This window comes from Spinacia oleracea, chromosome 3, assembly GCF_020520425.1.
Source record: "Spinacia oleracea cultivar Varoflay chromosome 3, BTI_SOV_V1, whole genome shotgun sequence".
Classification (NCBI taxonomy): Eukaryota; Viridiplantae; Streptophyta; class Magnoliopsida; order Caryophyllales; family Amaranthaceae; genus Spinacia; species Spinacia oleracea.
The window spans coordinates 150,691,394-150,715,690 of NC_079489.1; the positions used below are offsets into that span (position 1 = coordinate 150,691,394).

At 35.4% G+C, this 24,297-nt stretch overlaps 1 protein-coding gene across 1 annotated transcript; it reads left to right on the plus strand.

Moving 5' to 3' along the window:
- Window positions 1-3,873: 3,873 nt before the first annotated feature.
- LOC130470174 (uncharacterized) lies at window positions 3,874-4,860 on the plus strand. The gene is made up of 2 exons (XM_056839804.1): window positions 3,874-3,901; window positions 3,980-4,860. The coding sequence occupies exons 1-2, from the start codon at window positions 3,874-3,876 to the stop codon at window positions 4,858-4,860; spliced, it is 909 nt and encodes a 302-aa protein (XP_056695782.1).
- Window positions 4,861-24,297: the final 19,437 nt, after the last annotated feature.

The following is a 24,297-nucleotide window of genomic DNA, read 5'->3' on the forward strand; positions in this document are numbered from 1 at the left end:
AATAAATATTTCAACTCAAAATAAATAAATATAAATGTCTTTATTTTATTCTGCTCTATAAATAGACACCAGCTAGTATTGATCCATTTTAGATCACAAACAAAAAATCTTAATTTTCTTCTCTCTTGTTTAACTTTAGATCACAAATCTCTCAAGGAAACCCTTATTGAAAATGTATGGCAAAAATATAGACAAACTAGTGATTGATTAGTTATATGTTATTAGTATGCAATATCACTTATTTAAAGGTAGTAATGGTCGAGTTTTTAGGTAACAAGTTAAGTTTATTATTTATATAAATTATATACTTAACAAGTGAAGTTTTACTTAGTTTACTTTTTAAATATTTTTTTATTAAATATTTATTAGCCAATTATAAAATTTAATTAATAAACAATTAAAATGTCACTAACTTAATTAATAACGATAAATTATGCTCTAATAATTTGATTATATACTTATCCATAACAATATCGTGAGATATATATAAATGTAGGTGGGGTATAGATGATGTAGGGGAGAGATGATATTTTTGGTGTTTGATAAATGTTGTTAAATATTGTTGGTGTTGAGTTTGGCGTTGGGGAGAGATAAATAAAAAAATATTATATTTTATTAGGTTGAAGACCAAAACCAAGGTGTTTGATAAACATGCTCTTATATACTCCTTATTAATCACATAACTTTATTATGCCACATTTTCATATTATCAAAAATAAATCTTTTAATTTAATTTTTTAAAACAAAACTCAATCAAACAAATATACCCCGTAAAATTCATCCCACAATTATTTTGATGTCTACTTTTACTATAGAGAAACTTTGCGATTAATATTCTCTATATAATATAGTTTATCTTTTTATATTATTTCGCAAGCATCACGTGCATATAAGACTAATACTTAATTAGTTGAGCGACAATAGCCTTGCGTTGTCGGTCTACTTAATTTTAAGGTCTTTAAGAAGGCATTCTCTAGTATGTTTAGGATATTATTTATGAAATTCTTATCATGTCAGGTTTCTTAACGTAGTTATCACTGTCTCATAATCTGACACTAGATTAGGTCTGGTGCACGCACGAATTTTGATCATTTTTTTCACAAATTATTCAACAGATTATCTCCCAAACTACTGCATAGTTATAACATTTTTAACATATTCGTTTAAATTTATTCATCTAATGTGCATATTTAAAATGCTAATATAGTAATTTGACCAAAATATTGAATGATATATTTTCCATTATTAATATAGAGATTTGGCTAAAATATTACCAATTTAGAATAATTATTATTACATCGTATCTATTATTGCTATAGTTTATAAACTAAATTTTGTTTCTATACATAAATATATAGTTTATTAAAAAAGAAATAAAATAAAATAAAATAAAACAAATACACTTTTTTGGGAAAATTAATTTTGGCGGGAAAAATAGCACCAGGAATTGACACGTGTCATTTCTGTTGTCTCTTTTAGTATATAGTAATAGATGGTATTGGAGTTGTGATAATTAGCAATATTATATATAGTTGAATAAATTTTTTTTTAAAGTGAATATGACATTAGGAAGCTATCAATACATAATAATCATAATATTTATTTTAAGGCCTTGGTCTCTTCAAATTATATGATCTTATTTAAATAAGTTTCAAGTCTTATAAGTTCGGATAAGTTAAATAAAGTCATATGAGTTCTTATAAGTTTATATATATATATATATATATATATATATATATATATATATATATATATATATATATATATATATATATATATATATATATATATATATATATAAGTTCCAATAAGGTCGTATAAGTTTCAATTAATATAATATGTAATATTATGAGTTAATATGTAATATTATGAGTATTTGCGTTACTATATTAAGTTAAATATATTTTTAAAAATTATTTTAAAGTTGTAGGTTTGATTGTTGGTTCGTTGAAAAAAGTTTACAACCCAGATCCTCATCACAATCATCTTGAAGAGGTATACTTGATTCTTCGACAATTGGATATCCCTAAGTTATCTACAGAAGGTAAGGCAATGTTATGTGGAAAAGTCTCGAATGAAGAAATTAGGAAAGCAATGTTTGGCATTCACTGCTCCAAGTCCCCAGGGCCAGATGGTTTTGGGTCGGAATTTTTTAAACTCTATTGGGATACGGTGGGACCACTGGTTTGCGAAAGCGTAACTCGTTTCTTTGACACGGGTCACATTTTAAAAGAATGGAATCAATCTTTACTAGTTATGATCCCGAAGGTGGCATCTCCGGAACTATCGGGGCATTTTAGACCGATAAGCTTATGTAACACGATTTACAAGTGTATCTCGAAGTGTATGGTGAATCGAATGAAGCCTTGGCTATCTAATCTAATTTCAGATTACCAACATGCTTTTATTCCGGGAAGATATATTGAAGATAACATACTATTTAGTCATGAACTCATCCATATGGTCAATACGAGGAAATCCTCGGGAGCAGTTGTGGTCAAATTAGATATGTCAAAAGCTTATGATAGGGTAAATTGGAATTTTCTTCTGAAGGTTCTCTACGCATATGGTTTTCCTTCTCATTGGGTCAATTTGATCTCGCAATGTATTTCAACAGTTTCTTTCAAAGCCTTAATCAATGGGCAAACTTCAGATGTTTTTGTGCCAAAGTGTGGTTTACGGCAAGGAGACCCTTTATCACCGTACCTATTTCTGTTTTGTATGGATGTTCTCTCAAGAATGCTCCAAATGGCGGAAAATATTAAACAAATACATGGGCTTAAAGTTTCCAGAAGGGCTCCTTCCATAACCCATCTTTTCTTCGCGGATGATGCGATGTTGTTCTTCAAAGCGACCCCGTCGAGTTGCAAGAATATTGTGGATATACTAATGTCTTTTAGCAAAATTTCGGGGCAACAACTAAATCTCCAAAAATCTTTCGCCAAATTCTCCCCTTCCATTTCGAAAGAAGAGGTGGAGAGCATGAAGTCAATGCTTGCAGTGCCAACAGTTGATGAGGTGGGAGTGCATTGGGGTGTGCCAATGGAGATAGCTAAGAAGAAAGGGGTGACTTTTCAAGTTTTCTGCAATGAGGTTTCAAAAAAGATCATGTCGTGGGCCAATTTGCGGTTATCTCAAGTTGCGAAACTGATTCTCATTCACTCCATTCTCTTGAGCATGACCTCTCATGTTATGCGCAGCTTTAAAATCCCTAAGGGCATTGCTCAAAGAATCGATTCCTTGCTAGCCAAGTTTTGGTGGGCTGGTAATGGGGAGAGAGGTATACATTGGGTTAATAGAGACATCATCCATCTCCCAAAAGGACTAGGGGGCCTTGGGGTTCGTTCAATCGAGGCTGTTAATGATGCTTTTTTGTTTAAACAAGCGATGCGCATCCATAAGAATTCCCAACTTTTAGTGTCTAAGGTGATCAATAGTAGACAAGGATGTCTAGTCTGCAATTCAAGAAGTATTACCACCCTATCTCAAAATAGTTCTTGGGGTAAGAGGAGCCTGTTTCAGGCTGTCAACAAATTTGAGGAAGGGTTGGCTTGGAAAATTGGAAATGGGTGCAAAGTCAAAGCTATAAGTATGTCGTGGGTGAATGGTAGAGTTCCAGTAGTTAAGTCAGACCAACAGTTAGTAAGGGCTAGGGATTGGATGGTTAAGGATTTTATTGGGGCTAATCATGAGTGGGATCATTGTAAGGTTAGAGAGTGTTTTGAATGGAAGGAGGCAAAAGAAATTGCTGCTATGGAATAACCTAGAATAGACAAAGATGATTATCTCTATTGGAAGTTTCATCCCTCAGGAAGGTTCTCCATCAAATCTGGTTATGCTTTTCTTATGAACCAAAAGGTGGATAAGCTAAAGATGGTTAGTGATGAGGATGCAAGTTTCTGTAAGCAGATTTGGAAACTTAAGATTCCCCCTAACTGGAAAATTTTCCTATGAAAGCTCATGTACGATGGAATTGCAGTCAAAGGGAACCTAGAGAGAAGGGGGATTGATACAAATCCCAGCTGTGACTATTGTGGGAGTGAAAGTGAAGACTCCCAACACTTGTTTAGATTCTGTAATTTAGCAAAACTGGTGTGGATGTACAGTCCTTTGCAGATTTGCTCAAATGATGTTGAAACTGTTTCTCTGAAGAAATGGATTCAAAGCTATATCCTGCTTTTTAATAGCAAGGATGGAGGAAGTGAGGCAAAGTTAGATGCCTTTATTTCAATCTTGTGGAGCTTATGGGTGACAAGGAATGAAAGGGTCTTTAGAAATGAAAGCAAACATGTACGAGCAGTTCTCTTGACCATGGACAGAATGTTAGGAATGGCTAAACACTTCAAAGAGTGTACCCTAGCTACTGGGAAAAGCATGATGAATATATGTAAGCCTCTAGGGTTTGACTTGGTTCAACTTGGAGCTGTTCGAAATCAGGTGGCAGACTTTATACTACAGATTGATGGTTCTTGGGAGAAGAAGACAAGGAAATCAGGAGGAGGATGGGCTTTTAAGGAACATAGTAATGCTAGGTATAGAGAAGGGGGTGGCTGCTATGGTAGTGCTCTCTCAGCTACACAAGTTGAAACAGAGGTGTGTCTCAAAGCAATGGAATGGGCAGAAAAACAAGGCAAAAGGGAAATCTTGGTCATTACTGACTCCTCCGTTCTAGTCTCCACTCTTGATAACATAGAAATTGCAGATATCTCAATGTTTTGGATGGTTAGTAGGATCCGAAGACTAGCTACAACTTTCAATATTTGTTCTTTTCTTAAGGTTGATCGAGGACAAGTTCAAGAGGCTCACGAGATTGCGAACAAGTGTAGAAAAAACGGAGTGACTTTTAATTCTGTAATTTAGTTTCTTTGTTTCCGCTTAGCTTTTGTCAAAAAAAAAAAAAAAAAAAATTAAAGTTAATATGACATTAGGAAGCTATCAATACATAATAATCATACTCCCTCCGTCCCAGATTAGTTGTTACACTTTCCTTTTTCGTCCGTCCCAGATTAGTTGTTACACTTCTAAATTAGGAATGACCCCACAATTGTTATATTGTCTCTCTCTCTTCCCACTTTTTTCTGTCTCCACACCATCTCTCATTCAATTAAAAAAATACCCCACTAACTCCTATCAATCTACTTTTTCAATAAAATAACAATTGATAACCAAACAATCACTTATCACCTAAAACTTTGTGTAAAGGTAAGTGTAACAACTAATCTGAGACAGAGGGAGTAATATTTATTTTAAGGCCTTGGTCTCAGCTCTGTTAGTTTCACGGAGTTCCACAAGAGGGGGGGTGAATTGATTTTTTACAGTTTTATAAAATATAAGTGATTAGGAACAGAAACAGTAAATAATGCAAGCAATATTTAGCGTGGAAAACTCTCTAGGCCCAATAGAGAGGAAAAAACCACGGCCCCTTTGGGGACTTAAACACATTCACTAATTAGGAAAAACCACTCAGTTTTTACAAACCTAATCTACTCGGGCCACAATCTGTAAATCGTCTCTGATTACAGATGACTAGGAACAACCCCTCGTTGTTCCTTTCTCCCAATGAAACAGTCACTCAACTGTTTCAACTCACAGATCTCTCACGAGATCTTCACTCTTGCTATAGTATGAAGGAAATAATGCCCTTGGTCCAAGTATGCATTCTATGTTAAGTCTAATAAATGCGGTTCAGTATTAATTAACAAGTTAATAATTCAGTGAGATCAAGTGAGCTGAATGCCTAGCTAGAGGCCGCTTCAGTTCAAGTGGAATTAATGATATTAATCCACAGCTTACTCTTGACTGAACCCGTAGGGTCACACAAATAGTACGTAAACGGATCAAGTATTTAATGGCATTAAATACTCCATCTATGAATATTCGGAACCGACGGATCTTGGTTTCAGTGGGAGCTAAGATCGTCACAGGCAAGAAATGAATACTCCGGAAACGATGATATTGCCGGAAACGGAAATATGGATCGTATCGGAAATATGAATATTATCCAAGTCGTAGATGTTGCCGGAAACGGAAACATGGTACGTATCGGAAAATATTATTGGAAATGGAAATATTACCAGAATCGGAAATATTGCCGGAAACGGAAATATTGTCAGAATCGGAAATATTACCGGAATCGGAAAATAATTCCGGAAACGGAAATATTAAATATTTGTTCGAAACGGAAATTAATTCCGGAATCGGAAATATTAAATATTGTTCGTATCGGAAATAGATTCCGGAAATGGAAATTTAATCGGAAGCGTATCGTACGAATTAGCATCGGACGAGGCCTGCCGGACGAAGGCCCAGCACGAAGCCAGGCCATCGCCCAGCAAGCACGCACGCCACAGCCCAGCGCGCACAAGGCCGCGCATGCGTGGGCCGCGCTGCGTGGGCTGCTGCTCGCATGCGTGGGCAGCCCTTGTGGCTGCCGTGTGTGTGTGAGTTTGAGCTCATGCGAGATTCCTGAATCTGCAAGAGTCAGTGTATGATTAAATGTCTATTCCTATTGGATAAATTGATTAAGTAGAATTCATGTAGAATTCTAATTCCAATTAATTCGCATCCTACTAGGATTACGATTCCTTTTCCATAACTCTATAAATAAAGGCCTAGGGGTCATAATTTATATACAAGTTTTTAAGTATTCAAAAGTGAGTTTTTGAGAGAAAATCAAACACACATCTTGCTCAAAAGTGCCGAATTTTCTGAGTACCTTAAGGGCGATTCTAGTTGGTCAATCTTAAGGCGGATCCGGACGTGCTGTGGACTTTCTACGGAGGGACGACACTTGGAGTCCTAAAAGACTTGTTCTTGTTCGGTTCGGGCGCAGCTAGGGAAGGCACGCAACAAAGAGTATGCATCTAATTATGCTATATGATTATGTGTAAATAATATGTTTCCTGGGTTAATGGTTGTTTCCGCATGATCTATGTAAATGTCATATGTATCATAACCTAACAGTGGTATCACGAGCCCCTTATTATTTTCATAATCTAAATTGCATGAACATGGTTAAATATTACAAATTTGCAAGAATTAAAAGGGGTGATTAATTTTCGTAATTGTTAATTAATTGCAAATTGCGTTTATTTAATTATATGTACGCAGTTTTTCGGCAGTTTCTTCATTACTCATCCGAATTGAGTGATTTTTGTGTCAATTCCGCATGTAAAAGGCATTCTAAAATTTTGACAAAAAGAGTATTTTTCTGCCGAACCCAGAATTCTCAAATTCGAAGCCTAACTATGACTTTTCGAAGGTTTTAGTTTTTCGGATGCAAAATTTCGTAAATTTAAGATGTTAAATTAAATATTTGCGATTCCTGTTGATAAATCTTGAATTTTTGATTGACCTACTGCATATGTTTAACAAGTTTGAATGCCTAGTCTTGTTAATTATGCAATCTAATTTGTAATTATGATTAATTTGTTGAAAATTAGAATAATTTAGAATTAATTTGATTTTCATAATTAATTGTAATTTAATTAGAAACCTATGATTAAAAACCACCATAAAAATTGTAAATTTACGATAAATTTTAAATTTTTATGACCTAGACTTGAATCCATATCAATCGGAAATCAATTGGATAATAAATTTTCGATTTTTCGCCCTAAAATTATGAAATTAATATTATTTATTAATTTGTCATTAATTTTAAATATAAATTTTAAATTTTTATGCGATTCGTTCAAATAACTTGCACGCACGAAGCAATGGACGCTTCGTGTTACCCTTAAGGGGTGTTGTATAATGCGGGCATGCGACGACGAGCAAGGGAGCTCGTCGCCCGTGCGGCACGAATGCAATGAGCAAGGGCGTAGTGCACGAGCACAAGGCAGCAGCCCTGCCTTGTGTCGTGTGCCACGAGCAATGAACGGATGGGCATGGGCGAGGGGCGAGCCAAGGCAGTCGCGTGTGGGCAGCAAGCGAGCTGCGCCACAGCGCGCGCTGCCTCGCACAGCAGCGCGCAACCTCGTGCGCAGCGAGCGCAAGCTCGCGTGCCACGAGCGCTGCGCACAGCATCACTCGCGCGCACAGCGCGCGACGTCGCCCGCCCAGCGAGCGATGTCGCGCACCAGCGAGCGATGGCTCGCGCGCGCGCAGCGAGCGATCTCGCGCGCCAGCGAGCGATGGCTCGCGCGCACCAGCGAGCGATGCAGCGCCCCAGCGAGCGATGGCTCGCGCGCACCAGCGAGCGATCTCGCGCACCAGCGAGCGCGGTAACGCGCGCGCGCTGCGAGCGATAGCTCGCGTGCGGTGGGCGCTGTGCGGAGGCTTGCGTATGGGACAGCAGCAGCTATGCAACGAGCGCATGGGCTGCGCGCACATGGCCAGCAATGGCTGTGTGCGTACAGCCCATGGGCGTGCAACGCGTAGGGTGTTTGCGTTTCGATTAGATCGTTTTGAATGTTTAATTTGAAAATTTCAGTTCACGTAATTTTAATTAATTTTAAAATTAATAATTTGAATTAATTTCTTGGATTTTAATTTTGAATATTATAATTATAATAAATGGAATTTATTCTAATTATTTTACTAAAATTAAAATCATGAATTAATTTAAATGCGACTGAAATTAAATTAAATTTTGGATTCAATTATAAATTTATATGAGCTTTAAATTTTAATTAAATTTGTATGTTTCCGGTTAGACTAGAAATACAATTTTATGTTTAAAATTAGTAAAGCATATGAATTTATTGGTTTGAGTGGGAGCACTTTTTAGTCATAAACTCTTGATTAGGTCTACAAATCCTTAAGGTTAAAACAACTCGATTAGAATTAATAAGGACTGAATAATTGGTAGATTATTGGTGCCCTTGATTAATTGCTGCAAATGTTTACGTGATGCATAATGTGTTTAACTAACCAGCTATGTGGGCCATTCATGATAATGAATGGGTGAATGGTATATATTGTATATGTACTGTTTTGCAGGTTATGAAGTGACTAGTATGGCCCAAATAGGATAGAAAATATGGTCTGCGTACCATTAATTTGAATGTAATTGGTCTAAAGTACCAAAGTTGTTTTTCAATTCAAATATGGTCTGCGTACCATCAAATAGTTGTAATTAGTTATAACTTATCCTATTTGAAGAAAATGGTGCCTCCCACGGAGATTTTCAAGACGGACTTTGAAGTCAAAGCTTCAAGATGAAGTCGGGCCATACTAGATCACAAATATCTTATGCATGTTTTAAGTTATTTATTGCTTTAAATATGTCTTAAAATGCATGAGATCAAAAGCTTGATTATGTTGCATGATTAAGGATTTTAGTTCACTTAAAATCTAACCAACATAGTAAGAGCCTTAAGTTCCAAACTTAAAAATTGAGTTAAAAGGTGCCATGCCAAAATATACACTTGCTTGGATATCCTTTACATCAATCTAGTAATAGTTTTCGCTCAGCGAGGTGTTACTTATTGGTCCTAAAGGGGCAAGGTACACAAATAATTGTGAGTACATGTTAGTTTTGGTGAAACTCAACGATATAAGTAAGGAGTCCTTTTATGTCGTGGCAAATTCGATAGGTTTACCTAATAAGTTCTTAGACGTACCTATCAACCAAGAATAGTTTCTAGACTATTAGCAAAAGGCTTTTGCTTACCTAAGATGTTCTAGGATTAAGTCGACAAACTGTGCTTAGTTCTTCAATGATTTTAGGATCTTGGAATCATTTTATTCACACCTGCCGGAACACATAACTTGAATAAAATGCTTAATAAACATTGAATTATGCATGTATGCCAGAATTTAAGTTTATTAAGAGAAACTGTGAATGGTTATTTATTTGTTTATTCTTTTCAATTGTAGTTTTTAATATGGCAAACAACAATTCATTCAACATTCGATCAATTCTCGAAAAGGAGAAGTTGAACGGGAAAAACTTCCTTGACTGGCAAAGGAACTTGCAAATAGTTCTTATGCAGGAAGAAAAGGAGTATGTCCTAGATGAGGCGATGCCCGAAGCTCCAGGCGACGGGATCACTCAGGCAGCCCTCAATCGTTGGATTGATGCCAACAAGGATGTGAAATGTCTAATGCTCGCCACCATGAGTGCGGATCTGCAGAAAACGTTCATCAACTCAGATGCTTTCACAATCATCAGTGAGTTGAAGAACATGTTCCAAGATCTGGCTCGAGTCGAAAGATTCGAGACTCATAGGCAAATTCTTGAGACCAAGCTTAAGAAAGGCGAGCCCGTAAGTCCACATGTTCTCAAAATGATTGGACTCATTGAGAATATGAGTCGGCTGGATCAGCAATTTTCTCAGGAAATGGCTATAGACACCATCCTCCATTCTCTTCATAGCGGGTATGATCAGTTCAAACTGAACTACAGTATGAATAGTCTGGACAAAACGCTCACTGAGCTTCACGGTATGCTGAAGACCGCTGAAAAGACGCTCAAAAGTGATAAGCAGGATGTGCTTATGGTGCGTGGGGGCAAGTTCAAGAAATCTGGAAAGAAGAGGAATGCTAAGAAAGGTGGCAACAAGGCCAGCCCAACTAAGCAAACTGACGCCAAATCTGCAAAGAGGAAGGTCAGTCAACCCACTTCTGAATCCGAATGCTTCTACTGCAAGAAGAAGGGGCATTGGAAGAGAGATTGCTTGAAGCTAAAGGAAGATCAGAAGAACGGAACAGTCGTTCCATCTTCAGGTATTTTCGTTATAGACTGTATACTTGCTAATTCAACTTCTTGGGTATTAGATACAGGTTGTGGCTCACACTTATGTTCCAATCCACAGGGACTAAGAAGAAGTAGAAAGTTAAGCAAGGGAGAAGTCGACCTACGAGTGGGAAATGGAGCACGGATTGCTGCATTAGCTGTAGGAACTTACTATTTGTCGTTGCCCTCCGGGCTAGTTTTGGAACTGGAAGAATGTTTCCATGTTCCAAGTCTTACTAAAAACATCATTTCAGTTTCTTGCTTAGATGCTAAGGGATTTTCCTTTATAATAAAAGACAATAGTTGTTCGTTTTATTTTAAAGAGATGTTTTATGGATCTGCTAGATTAGTCAATGGACTTTATTTATTAGATCACGACAAACAAGTATATAACATAAATACCAAAAAGGCCAAAAAGGATGATTCAGATCTCACCTATCTGTGGCATTGTCGATTAGGCCATATAAACTTGAAACGCTTAGAAAGACTTCAAAGGGAAGGAATTCTAGAACCATTTGACTTAAAGGATTATGGTAAATGCGAATCATGTTTACTTGGCAAAATGACAAAGCAACCTTTCTCTAAAGTTGGAGAAAGAGCAAATGAACTATTGGGTTTAATCCATACAGATGTATGTGGACCAATGAGTACAAATGCTAGAGGTGGTTTCAGCTACTTTATCACTTTCACTGATGACTTCAGTAGGTATGGTTATATCTACCTAATGAAGCATAAGTCTGAATCCTTTGACAAATTCAAGGAATTTCAGAGTGAAGTAGAGAATCAATTAGGCAAGAAGATTAAGGCACTGCGGTCTGATAGAGGCGGTGAATATCTGAGCTATGAATTTGATGACCATCTGAAAGAATGTGGAATTCTATCAGAATTGACTCCTCCTGGAACACCACAATGGAACGGTGTGTCAGAACGGAGGAACAGAACCTTGCTAGACATGGTCAGGTCAATGATGGGTCAGGCCGAACTTCCATTAGAATTTTGGGGACATGCACTAAATACAGCTGCACTCACTATAAATAGAGCTCCGTCTAAAGCTGTCGAAAAGACTCCATACGAATTATGGTTTGGAAAGCCTCCAAATGTGTCTTTTCTTAAGATTTGGGGATGTGAAGTATACGTCAAACGATTAATTTCAGACAAACTTCATCCAAAATCTGACAAATGTATCCTTGTGGGCTATCCAAAGGAAACAAAGGGGTATTACTTCTACAATACATCTGAGAACAAAGTGTTTGTTGCTCGAGATGGTGTCTTTTTGGAGAAGGATCACATTTCCAAAATGACAAGTGGGAGAAAAGTAGACCTCGAAGAAATTCGAGTCGAACAACAAACTCTAGAGAATGCTCAAGATGACATTCAGGATGAAACTCAGAGATCTTTAGAAGGATCTGGTGAGAATCATGGTCAATCTAGAAATGTTACCCCGCGTAGATCGCAAAGATATAGATCTCAACCGGAAAGGTACTTAGGTATTTTGACGAACGAGAGCTATGACGTTCTATTACTTGAAAGTGATGAACCTGCGACTTACAAGCAAGCTATGACGAGCCCTAGCTCCAAGCAATGGCAAGAAGCCATGCAATCTGAATTAGACTCCATGTCTGAAAACCAAGTATGGGATTTGGTCGATTTGCCAGATGGCTACCAAGCCATTGGAAGCAAATGGGTTTTCAAACTGAAAAAGGACAAGGATGGGAAACTTGAAGTTTTCAAAGCTAGATTGGTTGCAAAAGGTTACAGGCAAGTCCACGGTGTGGATTACGATGAAACCTTTTCACCAGTTGCAATGCTAAAGTCTATTCGAATAATGTTAGCAATCGCTGCATATTACGATTACGAAATATGGCAGATGGATGTCAAAACTGCTTTCTTAAACGGCGTTTTAACAGAAACTGTGTTTATGACACAGCCTGAAGGTTTTGAGGATCCAAAGAATGCTAAAAAGGTATGCAAGCTAAAGAAGTCAATCTACGGATTGAAGCAGGCATCCAGGAGCTGGAATATACGTTTTGATGAAGCAGTCAGTGACTTTGGTTTCATCAAGAACGCGGACGAATCTTGTGTATACAAGAAGGTCAGTGGGAGCAAAATTGCTTTCCTAGTATTATATGTCGACGACATATTGCTTATCGGAAATGACATTCCTATGTTGAACTCTGTCAAGATTTGGCTTGGGAAATATTTTTCGATGAAGGATCTAGGAGAAGCACAGTACATATTGGGCATCAAGATTTACAGAGATAGATCTAAAAAGATGATTGGACTTAGTCAAAGCACTTATATCAATAAGGTGCTTGATAGGTTCAAAATGGCGGACTCCAAGCGAGGCTACCTACCCATGTCTCATGGAATGACTCTAAGCAAGACTCAGTGCCCAAAAACACTTGATGAGCGTAGACGAATGAATGGGATTCCATATGCATCATTGATTGGTTCAATAATGTATGCTATGATATGTACACGCCCGGATGTTGCGTACGCACTCAGTGCTACGAGCAGATACCAGTCAGACCCAGGAGAGGCGCATTGGACTGCTGCCAAGAACATTCTGAAGTACCTGAAAAGGCACAAAGATGACTTCCTGGTCTATGGTGGAGATGATGAATTAATTGTTAAAGGCTATACGGACGCAAGTTTCCAAACCGACAAAGATGATTTCAGATCACAGTCTGGGTTTGTCTTCTGCCTCAACGGAGGAGCAGTAAGCTGGAAAAGTGCTAAGCAAAGCACCATTGCGGATTCTACAACTGAAGCGGAGTACATTGCTGCACATGAAGCAGCAAAGGAAGCTATATGGCTAAGGAAGTTCATAGGAGAACTTGGTGTAGTCCCCTCCATTAAAGGACCAATAGCCCTGTATTGTGATAATAACGGAGCTATTGCACAGGCAAAAGAGCCTAGACACCACCAGAGAGTCAAGCATGTACTTCGTAGATTTCACCTTCTACGAGAGTTCGTTGAAAGAAAAGAAGTCGAGATAAGCAAAATTGGAACTGATGACAACATATCAGATCCATTAACTAAACCTCTGCCGCAAGCGAAGCACAACTCGCACACTGCAGCTATGGGAATCAAGCATATTGGAGAATGGCTTTGATGTCTCTGTTTAATGTTTTAAAGTTTTAGAGTTTAAATCTTTGTAAAACATTATTGGTTAATCATTCACAATAAATGAAAGGAATTCATTTTTCCATTTAATTTGTGGTTTATTAAATGATGAGTCCCTTCAACTTGACGATATATTCAAGATAGACTGTCAGGACCAGTCCTGTGACTAAGAAATGTCTATCAAGTGAACTTGAATGTCAAAGGTTGAAAATGGTCCCTAATTGGAGTTTTCTATAAAATTGGACGCATAGAAAACGTTAGACGATTAGAGTGCAAGATGACTAGTAGTTCTGTTTCTTGAACTATGTGGACATGGCAATGTCATAATCATTTGCATAGATACTTACTTTGGGAAGACTAGTATCGGACAAGACCTATGAAACTTTACTGTAAGAGATGAAAGTCTGTCATAAGTAAATTTCATTAAATTATTAGACACTAAATCCTCAATACCTGAGTGATTTGAGATTACTTGTTTGAGAACTGGTTGCTTTGACGTTGACCAACCGTCGCACCGTAAAAGGAGGCTATAAAGGCAACGCTCAGGTAATCACCTATCAAACGAAGTCTAATCTCAAGATCGCAAGATTGGGATTGTCCTCCCATAAATCGGGATGAGATGCTTAAAAGTTGTACAAGGCCACTCGGAGAGCTAGAAACTGTGAAATGCATGGCCGTGCTCGGATGAATCATAGGCTATGATTATCTGTTTATTTGATCAGTTGAACTCTGAAACCGAGGAACACCTCTGGACATAATAAGGATGACAACTCTTACCTTATGTTCAAGAGCAAGCATCGAGCGACAAAGGAATTAGGAAATGCACACTTGTCCCTAAGGACAAGTGGGAGACTGAAGGAAATAATGCCCTTGGTCCAAGTATGCATTCTATGTTAAGTCTAATAAATGCGGTTCAGTATTAATTAACAAGTTAATAATTCAGTGAGATCAAGTGAGCTGAATGCCTAGCTAGAGGCCGCTTCAGTTCAAGTGGAATTAATGATATTAATCCACAGCTTACTCTTGACTGAACCCGTAGGGTCACACAAATAGTACGTAAACGGATCAAGTATTTAATGGCATTAAATACTCCATCTATGAATATTCGGAACCGACGGATCTTGGTTTCAGTGGGAGCTAAGATCGTCACAGGCAAGAAATGAATACTCCGGAAACGATGATATTGCCGGAAACGGAAATATGGATCGTATCGGAAATATGAATATTATCCAAGTCGTAGATGTTGCCGGAAACGGAAACATGGTACGTATCGGAAAATATTATTGGAAATGGAAATATTACCAGAATCGGAAATATTGCCGGAAACGGAAATATTGTCAGAATCGGAAATATTACCGGAATCGGAAAATAATTCCGGAAACGGAAATATTAAATATTTGTTCGAAACGGAAATTAATTCCGGAATCGGAAATATTAAATATTGTTCGTATCGGAAATAGATTCCGGAAATGGAAATTTAATCGGAAGCGTATCGTACGAATTAGCATCGGACGAGGCCTGCCGGACGAAGGCCCAGCACGAAGCCAGGCCATCGCCCAGCAAGCACGCACGCCACAGCCCAGCGCGCACAAGGCCGCGCATGCGTGGGCCGCGCTGCGTGGGCTGCTGCTCGCATGCGTGGGCAGCCCTTGTGGCTGCCGTGTGTGTGTGAGTTTGAGCTCATGCGAGATTCCTGAATCTGCAAGAGTCAGTGTATGATTAAATGTCTATTCCTATTGGATAAATTGATTAAGTAGAATTCATGTAGAATTCTAATTCCAATTAATTCGCATCCTACTAGGATTACGATTCCTTTTCCATAACTCTATAAATAAAGGCCTAGGGGTCATAATTTATATACAAGTTTTTAAGTATTCAAAAGTGAGTTTTTGAGAGAAAATCAAACACACATCTTGCTCAAAAGTGCCGAATTTTCTGAGTACCTTAAGGGCGATTCTAGTTGGTCAATCTTAAGGCGGATCCGGACGTGCTGTGGACTTTCTACGGAGGGACGACACTTGGAGTCCTAAAAGACTTGTTCTTGTTCGGTTCGGGCGCAGCTAGGGAAGGCACGCAACAAAGAGTATGCATCTAATTATGCTATATGATTATGTGTAAATAATATGTTTCCTGGGTTAATGGTTGTTTCCGCATGATCTATGTAAATGTCATATGTATCATAACCTAACATAGTAAGCCTGACCTAGGCTTATCATACATCAATTCAACTACTAAGATATTAGAATAAATAACAACTAAGATGAACACGGAACACGAGACCAACCAACCAATACTGCTCTATCTGGGAACAAGAACAGACTCTAAATATAAAGACTTTAAAGGTGATATCTGAAAGCTCCGGTTTAATACTTATGAGTCTGATAAGTTTTACAAGGTGACCTTTAGCTGTATTTATAGAGATTCTACGATTTACCCTAGTAAACCTAGACTTTCAATTCTAATCAAGTTAGGACTCTATCTTCTAAAGATAAGTTTTTACTAGGATACGATTAACCTTTCAGAGAATTGGATATAACGTTAAACTCTATCTCATATTAACCTAAAGACTTGTACACACCTTAACCTCTTTCAAATATTATCCTTGAGTATAACAGATTTAATGAGACAGATTAAAACTCTTTTATACCGGTAATCATTTGAATTAACCTTAGGACATTTAGCGACCCTAAGTATCTAGGTGTTAACCTGACTCTTCGAGGACATTGTTCCCAGACTAAGCAGTATGTTTGGTACATTGATCTTGTACCTTTGCGTGTTCATCAATTACTTCCTAAGACTTCACAAAAGCTTGATCATTGATTCATCATTGAAAGCTCCTTGACTTGTTACATCATTCGATGCTGCTTCAAGAGCTATTTGTACTTGTTCTCTTTCCTTCGAGGCTGCTTCATCTCTTATCTATGCAAGTTAAGTGTAACCACAGCAACCTAGTCCTGACATTACTTGGATATAAAACGTAAGCATAATTAAGCTTGTTATCATCAAAACTCAGGGACTAACAGTCTCTTCAAATTATATGATCTTATTTAAATAAGTTTCAAGTCTTATAAGTTCGGATAAGCTAATAAAGTCATATGAGTTCTTATAAGTTTATATATATATATATATATATATATATATATATATATATATATATATATATATATATATATATATATATATATATATATATATATATATATATATATATATATATATATATATATCATTAATTAGTAACCAAAAATTATTTTAATATAATAATAAAAATATATTTAATTTAATATATATATATATATATATATATATATATATATATATATATATATATATATATATATATATATATATATATATATATATATATATATATATATATATATATATATATATATATATATATATATATATATATATAAGTTCCAATAAGGTCGTATAAGTTTCAATTAATATAATATGTAATATTATGAGTATTTGCGTTATTATATTAAATTAAATATATTTTTATTATTATATTAAAATAATTTTTGGTTACTAATTAATGATGATAATTGTCAATGATACATAAGTATTAATTAATATGTTATTATTAATTACTATCAATATAATTATAACGAAAAAAACTTAATTAACACTTTTAAAATTACGTGTACATCACAAATAAATGGATGATATTTTTGGTGAGACACAAATAATCATAATAATAGTTCTTTACATCAATGCATTAATTGAAAGTAATAACTTCCAACTTACATTTCCCTCCTAAATATGTGACTTGTGAAATACTTGTAGAGAGTATCAAAGAGTTATTTTTTGTCCATGATAAAGTACGTTCCATTATGAAGTGCAAAGAAGTTAATTAAGAGTCAATCACAAATATTTTACAAACGGGTCGAATTCATACTTGGATTTTATTTTGAATTATTATCAAGGAGTAATATTTTATATTATTAATAATAATATTAAAGACACAATTACTATTATAAGAACTAAGTAATAATTACTTTATTAGTTATTTATATTTATTAATGTTTGCAATCAACTATTATAAATATTCTAATGGCTAAAAGTTTAGTAATAATCTAATAAACTCCAAGTAAAGTCTAATAAGATTCAATAGGGTTATATAAGGTCTAAGAAGGTACAACAAATTAAAGGTCCAATAGGGTACAATTAATTAAAGGTCCAATAAGGTACAATTAATTAAAGGTCCAATAAAGTCCTATAAGTTAAAGAAGTTCGTATAATGTCCTATAACTTATATAAGGTCCTATATAGATCCTATAAATTCAGATAAGTTCGGTTAAGAAAAAAATTAGGTCTTATAAGTCTATAATTTGAAGAGAATACACCCAAATCTAAAAAAACAAATCAAATCAGATCAGAAAAAATAAATTCGGATACAAAAGAAGTTTAGATCAGAAAAAATCAAACGAGATCAGACCAAAGTGAACAAAACAAAGCTTAATGTTGTTTACCCTTTTTTCCTTTTAACATTAGTAATTTTCTTACCCTTTTAAAATTTTAAAATTCTTCTTTAATTATGTGTTATTGATACATGCTTATGAAGTTATGAGTATAATACGTGTTTATTACACAAAACTTACTCTAAGGTGTTCTGTTTGGTTTGGTGTAAAACGTTTGCACGGAAAATAATTTTCCTCTTTTCAGTCATTTTACGTTGTTTGGTTCGGCAAGAGATGAAAAACAAATTTCCATAACTTCCTCAAATGTACCAACATAGAGTTGGCTCAAGTGGTAAGCAGCTTGATGCCGCTTAAGGGAGGTCTCAGGTTCGAGCCTCGATGTATGCATAAATTCTTGTTGGGAGACTCACCCACAATAAGCAAGGTGTGCGACCCGAGTCGGATTCGGATGTAGTCGGAGCAAAGCTTCCGGTGAACCGAGTGTGCTGTGCTATGCTATGCATAAAAAAAAAGCTTCCTCAAATGTGAAAAAACATTTTCGATTTTAAGGGAAAGGAAGGGAAGGGAAGGGAAGAAAACCATTTTTCTACCTTACCTCCCTATCCCTTCTTCCCAGTTCCCCTCAACTCCACCAATCTCCTCTAATTTTCCTTTTTCTATTAATTTTCTTTTGAAACCAAACAAAGTAAAAATAGTTTGAAATTGTGTTTCCCTTAGAAAATGTTTTTAATAGAGAATACTTTTTTTTTTTTTTACTGAAAACGGTTTACACCAAATCAATCGCAGCCTAGATGTTAATGGTGCATGTTTAACGTAAGTCCTATACGAGGCTTCTCTTAGAAAAGAGTGAGCATAATTGCATAAACATCATGTATACAAACAAGAAACAAACAAATCATTGAGCTTTCTTAAATTGTACAAAAACCTAAGGAGAAAAATCTTAAATCCCAATCTTCTTGATCCTGTCTTCACTTTTACAAACTATAACACGCACGATAAGTATCCAATACATAAAAGTAATATATATTGGATAATAACATCAAATAATCACAATGATACATTGATTTGTTAGCATCATTACCCTCTTTTTATGATGGAAAAAAAAAATCATATTGGTTTTTTTAAATTCATATGAAATGCGAGTAAATTTTGTACGTACTTCTATTGAAATTAAAAATACTGAGCATATTTTAGAGGAACGATTTTCCTAGAAATAGTTAAAACGAAAACTAGTTCTCAATGTGCATGCATTTGTTTACAAACTATTTCCCATGGTACCGTCCATGTAGGATCGAGTACGAGGTTCGTATTTTTTTTTCTTTTTTAATTCAGCATAAAACCGTCAAAAATGCTAGCGGTTTAATAAGATGGACCGCTAACACCAGTAGCGGTTTAACCTAAAGAACCACTAATATTAGTAGCGGTTCTATATGTTAAACCGCTATCATTGTTTGCGGTTCATCTTATTAAATGTTTCCTGCACATAGTAAGTTTAATTATAATAATGATAATAAGATGAACCGCTAATAGTGGTAGCGGTTTAACATATAGAACTTATACTAGTGTTGGTGCTTTTTTTTGTTAAAATACTACTGGTGTTAGCGGTTCATCTTATTATTAAAAATATATATATATGAAACTCGTATTCAATCCTATGTGAATTGTACCATGGGAGTTTTTATACCAATGCATATTGAGAGTTAGTTTTCGTTTTAGCAATTTTTAGAAAAATCGTTCAACTTAGAGAACATTTAGATTATGAGATATTTCAAAGACACGAGTAATGACACCAACAATATACGAAAGTGACTATTCTAATAAAATCAATAGCCACTAAGTTTTTCAGGTGACCTAAAAAATACGGAGTACTTCGTATGGCTGATGGCTCCATGTTACTCTCTCCGTCCCTTAATACTCGATCTGGTTTGACTTTTTGCATTATTCACATTATTCACGTTGACCCTATTTTATTTTTAGTATATGAAAATAAATGTTACTCCGTAGTATATAATATATTGTTGGCTTCATTTTAATATATGTTTTTAAAATATTAATATTTTTATAAGTTTTTATAATATGTAGTTAAAGAAATTGGTGGTCAAATTGTACATTGACAAGCGTGTCAGGTCAAAACAGATCGAGTATTAATGAACGCAAGGAGTACTATTTCTCATTCGATGATGGGAATGATTCATGTAAGTAGGGATGCTAATGAGCCGAGTCGAGCTCGGGTTTGGCTAAGCTCGACTCGAACTCGAAAACTCATAGTCAAACTCGACTCGACTCGAAAACTCGCGAGCCTAAATTTTTCAAACTCGACTCGAACTCGAAAACTAAACCCGTGCTCGAACTCGACTCGAAATCGGCTCGAAATCAGCTCGAAAACTCAAAGCCGAGCTCAAAAACTAAACTCAAGCTCGAACTCGGCTTGAACTCGAACTCAGCTCGAAAACACAAGCACTCGAGCTAAAACTCAACTCGTAATCGACTTGAAAACCCAAAATTGAGCTTAAATTCGACTTAAATCATATTTAAATCTTATAAAAAGTAAGTTTATACCCCAAATCAATATATCCATTAGTCCAAATGAAAGCCCAATGGAAGTGATTTGTACACTTTCATACTCAAAGAGTAATACTTATAACCCTTTTCCCCTTTCCTCCCTCACTTATTTACCAATGTGGGACAAAGTTAATATAACATTTTCTTCTTTCCTCCCTCACTTATTTACCCATGTGGGACAAAATGAATATAATTATTTCCTTCTTTCCTCCCTTATTTATGTACCAACGTTGGAGTAACGGTAGAAGACATTTTGACTGCCAAATAGTGTAATCCATATGGACGAATTAGATTTTTTTTTTTGTCCTTAATAACTTATTCATCCATTTTAGGAAGAAAAAAAAAATTACTAAAGAATTAAAAAACATAAAATGATGAATAAAAATGATAAAATAAAACATTTATATTTTTATAACAGTTTTTATTATGTATATATAATTCGAGCTTCTCGAGCTTTTCGAGTCGAGTATCAAGTTGCTCGACTCGACTCGTTAAATTTTCGAGTCGATCTCGAGCTCGAGTCGAGATGATTCGAGTCGAGTTTTGACCGAGCTTTGACCGAGTCGGATTCGAGTAGCTCGCGAGTTCGAGGAGCTCATAAGCACCCCTACATGTAAGTAACCAACAAAAAGACGGATGTGATATATATTGATTAAGAATATACGGTTATATTAAGTTATAATCAGCTCGTTCGATTCCGTATTTACGTCATGTTGGTCGATCACATATATAAAAATTAACATTTGGACCATGTTATATATTGATAAAAAATAGTCAAAGTTGAAGTTTGACCGATTACAGACAATAATTAGGAAAGCTCAAGATTGTGTTTGCTACGAAAAAGATGGGAAGTACTAAGTTATAATCAGGTTAGAGACTTAGAGTGCATGTGTGTTGAGCAAATCAAGTGAAAAGTGATAATTGTGTTTCAAGGGAGTGTATAAATTAACTAGAGAGTATAAAGTTGATTAACTTGTGTATCGATCCTCATAATTCATAAAGTTGTGTATCGATTATATCATGTTACTGGCTCTGTCACTTTTAGTTTGCCTCATTTATAATTTTAGTCCGTCACTAAAAGATTGTCACATTTTTTTATTACTAAAAAATGTTAACAGTCAGGAAGCAGTACGCACAATTCTACTCTCACATAAAATACATTTGGTTCCATCATATTTGTCTATTCTCGATTATAAAAATTAATATATGATGGTCTAATGTGTAAGATCGACAAATTACCAATTGTCTGTTGATTCAGTGGTGATTTTTTTTTTTTGACCAGTAAGAAATTTTTATTAAGGCTTCACGAGCCAACAAACTCAGGAGATACAACACTACAAAGAGACAAAACGGCCAAAAGAAACCCCCAAAGGGCTAGACTTGGCACCATACTCACCACCTAGAAGTCTAACAGAATTATAGGAAGTGTAACTTTATACTTGGTTTAGTGGTGATTGGGGCTAAACTTGGTAGGGAAGACCCGTGTTTGATCCCCCGCAACAACAATTGAGTGGTGAACTAGAACCTATCCACCCAGAACTCGCCTCAAATCCGGATTAGACCTGAGGGTGAATCGGGTGCTAACAATGTGTAAGATAAATTTCTTACCAAATAATTGAATTTTTAATCATAGTTACACATTGAGATCAAATAGTTGTGTTTTAATATTATTAATTAATTATACTCTCCAATCAAATAATACGTTATACTTTCTAATTAAATCCTTATTGTTTCAGACCAAATAGTTATATTTTTAAATACTGACATTAACAATTTTATGCGTATGCCATTTTAGTCATTAAAAGACCTACCCCTTATCAGTTTTACTCAACCAACTTTTAATAAAGCATTTCTAATACAAGAATCAAATAATTAGGAACCAAGAGAGTATGATATCATATGATATCATAATAAAGCTTGCGGAAAAGAGATAAAACCTTTCGTTAAAAGCATGGCCTAAGCTAGATAATAAAGTAGTTATTAGATACAAAATTAGAAATAAAATGAGTAAGAATTAGGAGTATAATAATAATAATAATAATAATAATAATAATAATAATAGGGATAAAGAAAATAAAAGGGAATGGCAGAGTTTGGAGGAAGAATGGGAGGCAAAGAATGTGAGTAGCTGTGCGCTTTATGGGTAGAATGGGTAATGGTGGTGGCTGGCCTGGCTTGGGTGGGTGGGTTTGATCATCATCATGCACGCCGGCAGCTTTATTTTTCTCTCTCATTTCGCACGCCTACCCCCACTCACATTTTATTATTCTCCCCCTCCCTTACTTGGTCTTCTTACTAATTCTAGTAATTTATTTAACCATCATTTCTTTTCAATATTCCTCTTATTTACTCCCTCGGTTATTAAATACTTACAATAACTTGACTGATATATACGTAGTACGGAGTACTTGTTAAGGTATTAGGGTATTAGGCCCTGTTATTCGGAATATTGTTTGGCTGAATTGAACTGAACTGAATTGGATGAACCTGAACTGAACTGAACTGAATGAAGCTGAACCGAACTGAATAGAGCTGAGCTGAATTGAACTGAATAGAAATGCAATAGAGTCCAAAAGAACAGGACCTTAGTTTGACCTTAATTATACGTAATTTATATAGTACTAAACTTTTTTTTAAAAATTGATACTTGAAAATGTATAATAAAGACTAATCCAACTAACATATGCTATTGCAAGTATATATTCAAGAATGGATGAAATGATACTTGAAAAATGTATAATAAAACTAATCCAACTAGTAAGAAAATTTGGTAAAAGTTAATATATAAATAGTGCAAAAGTCAAACTGTTGCAAGTATATATTCATGAATGGATGGAATACTATATTACGTACGGGGTAATAGAGATGTTTTGTATGCTATTTTGTACAATTCTTTTAATTACCATCGTGATAGCCTTAAACCGATGAAATATATATACTCCATCATTTCCTTAAAGATTGCTTCATCCTCGATTTTTAGTTTGTTCATAGTTGCACGGGGAGTTAATAAAGTTGGTACATTATTTAGCTTACGGAGTACTCCGGCCAGTTAACAAGGTAGGGTGATCGAGAAACTCAAAACCCTATTAACAAAAGACAGAATAAAGAGCCGCAAAAAAAAATGATATAAACGAGATTGAATCTCTTTAAAACTTCATCAATTAAACTAGTTGACAACTACACCAAGAAGAGTTTCTATATGTTTATGACCATTGCACATTTGCACTTAGCTAATTTTTTGCGATGCACTTCACTTTAGGGCTACACCATCCAATTATTATTTCTTGATAAGCTAACTAAATAAATACTCCTTGTTTTTTTTTTTTTTTTTTTTTTTCTTTTTTCGCCTGCACTACTGTAATTAGGAAACAAGACATCTATTTTTATTGTCTTATGATCGAGAATTCGAGACCTATCTTAAACCCACTTTAAAGTAATAAAATAAAACATAAAAAAACATACTAGTTAGATTAGAATCCTCTTTACACTCCCATACTCTTT

Excerpts from the sequence above, each read along its gene's own strand:
- LOC130470174 (XM_056839804.1), top strand. The coding sequence starts at position 3,874 with ATGGTTAGTGATGAGGATGCAAGTTTCT. Across the intron at positions 3,902-3,979 it reads TGATGAGGATGCAAGTTTCT|TCAAAGGGAACCTAGAGAGA; the intron begins GTAAGCAGATTT and ends ATGGAATTGCAG.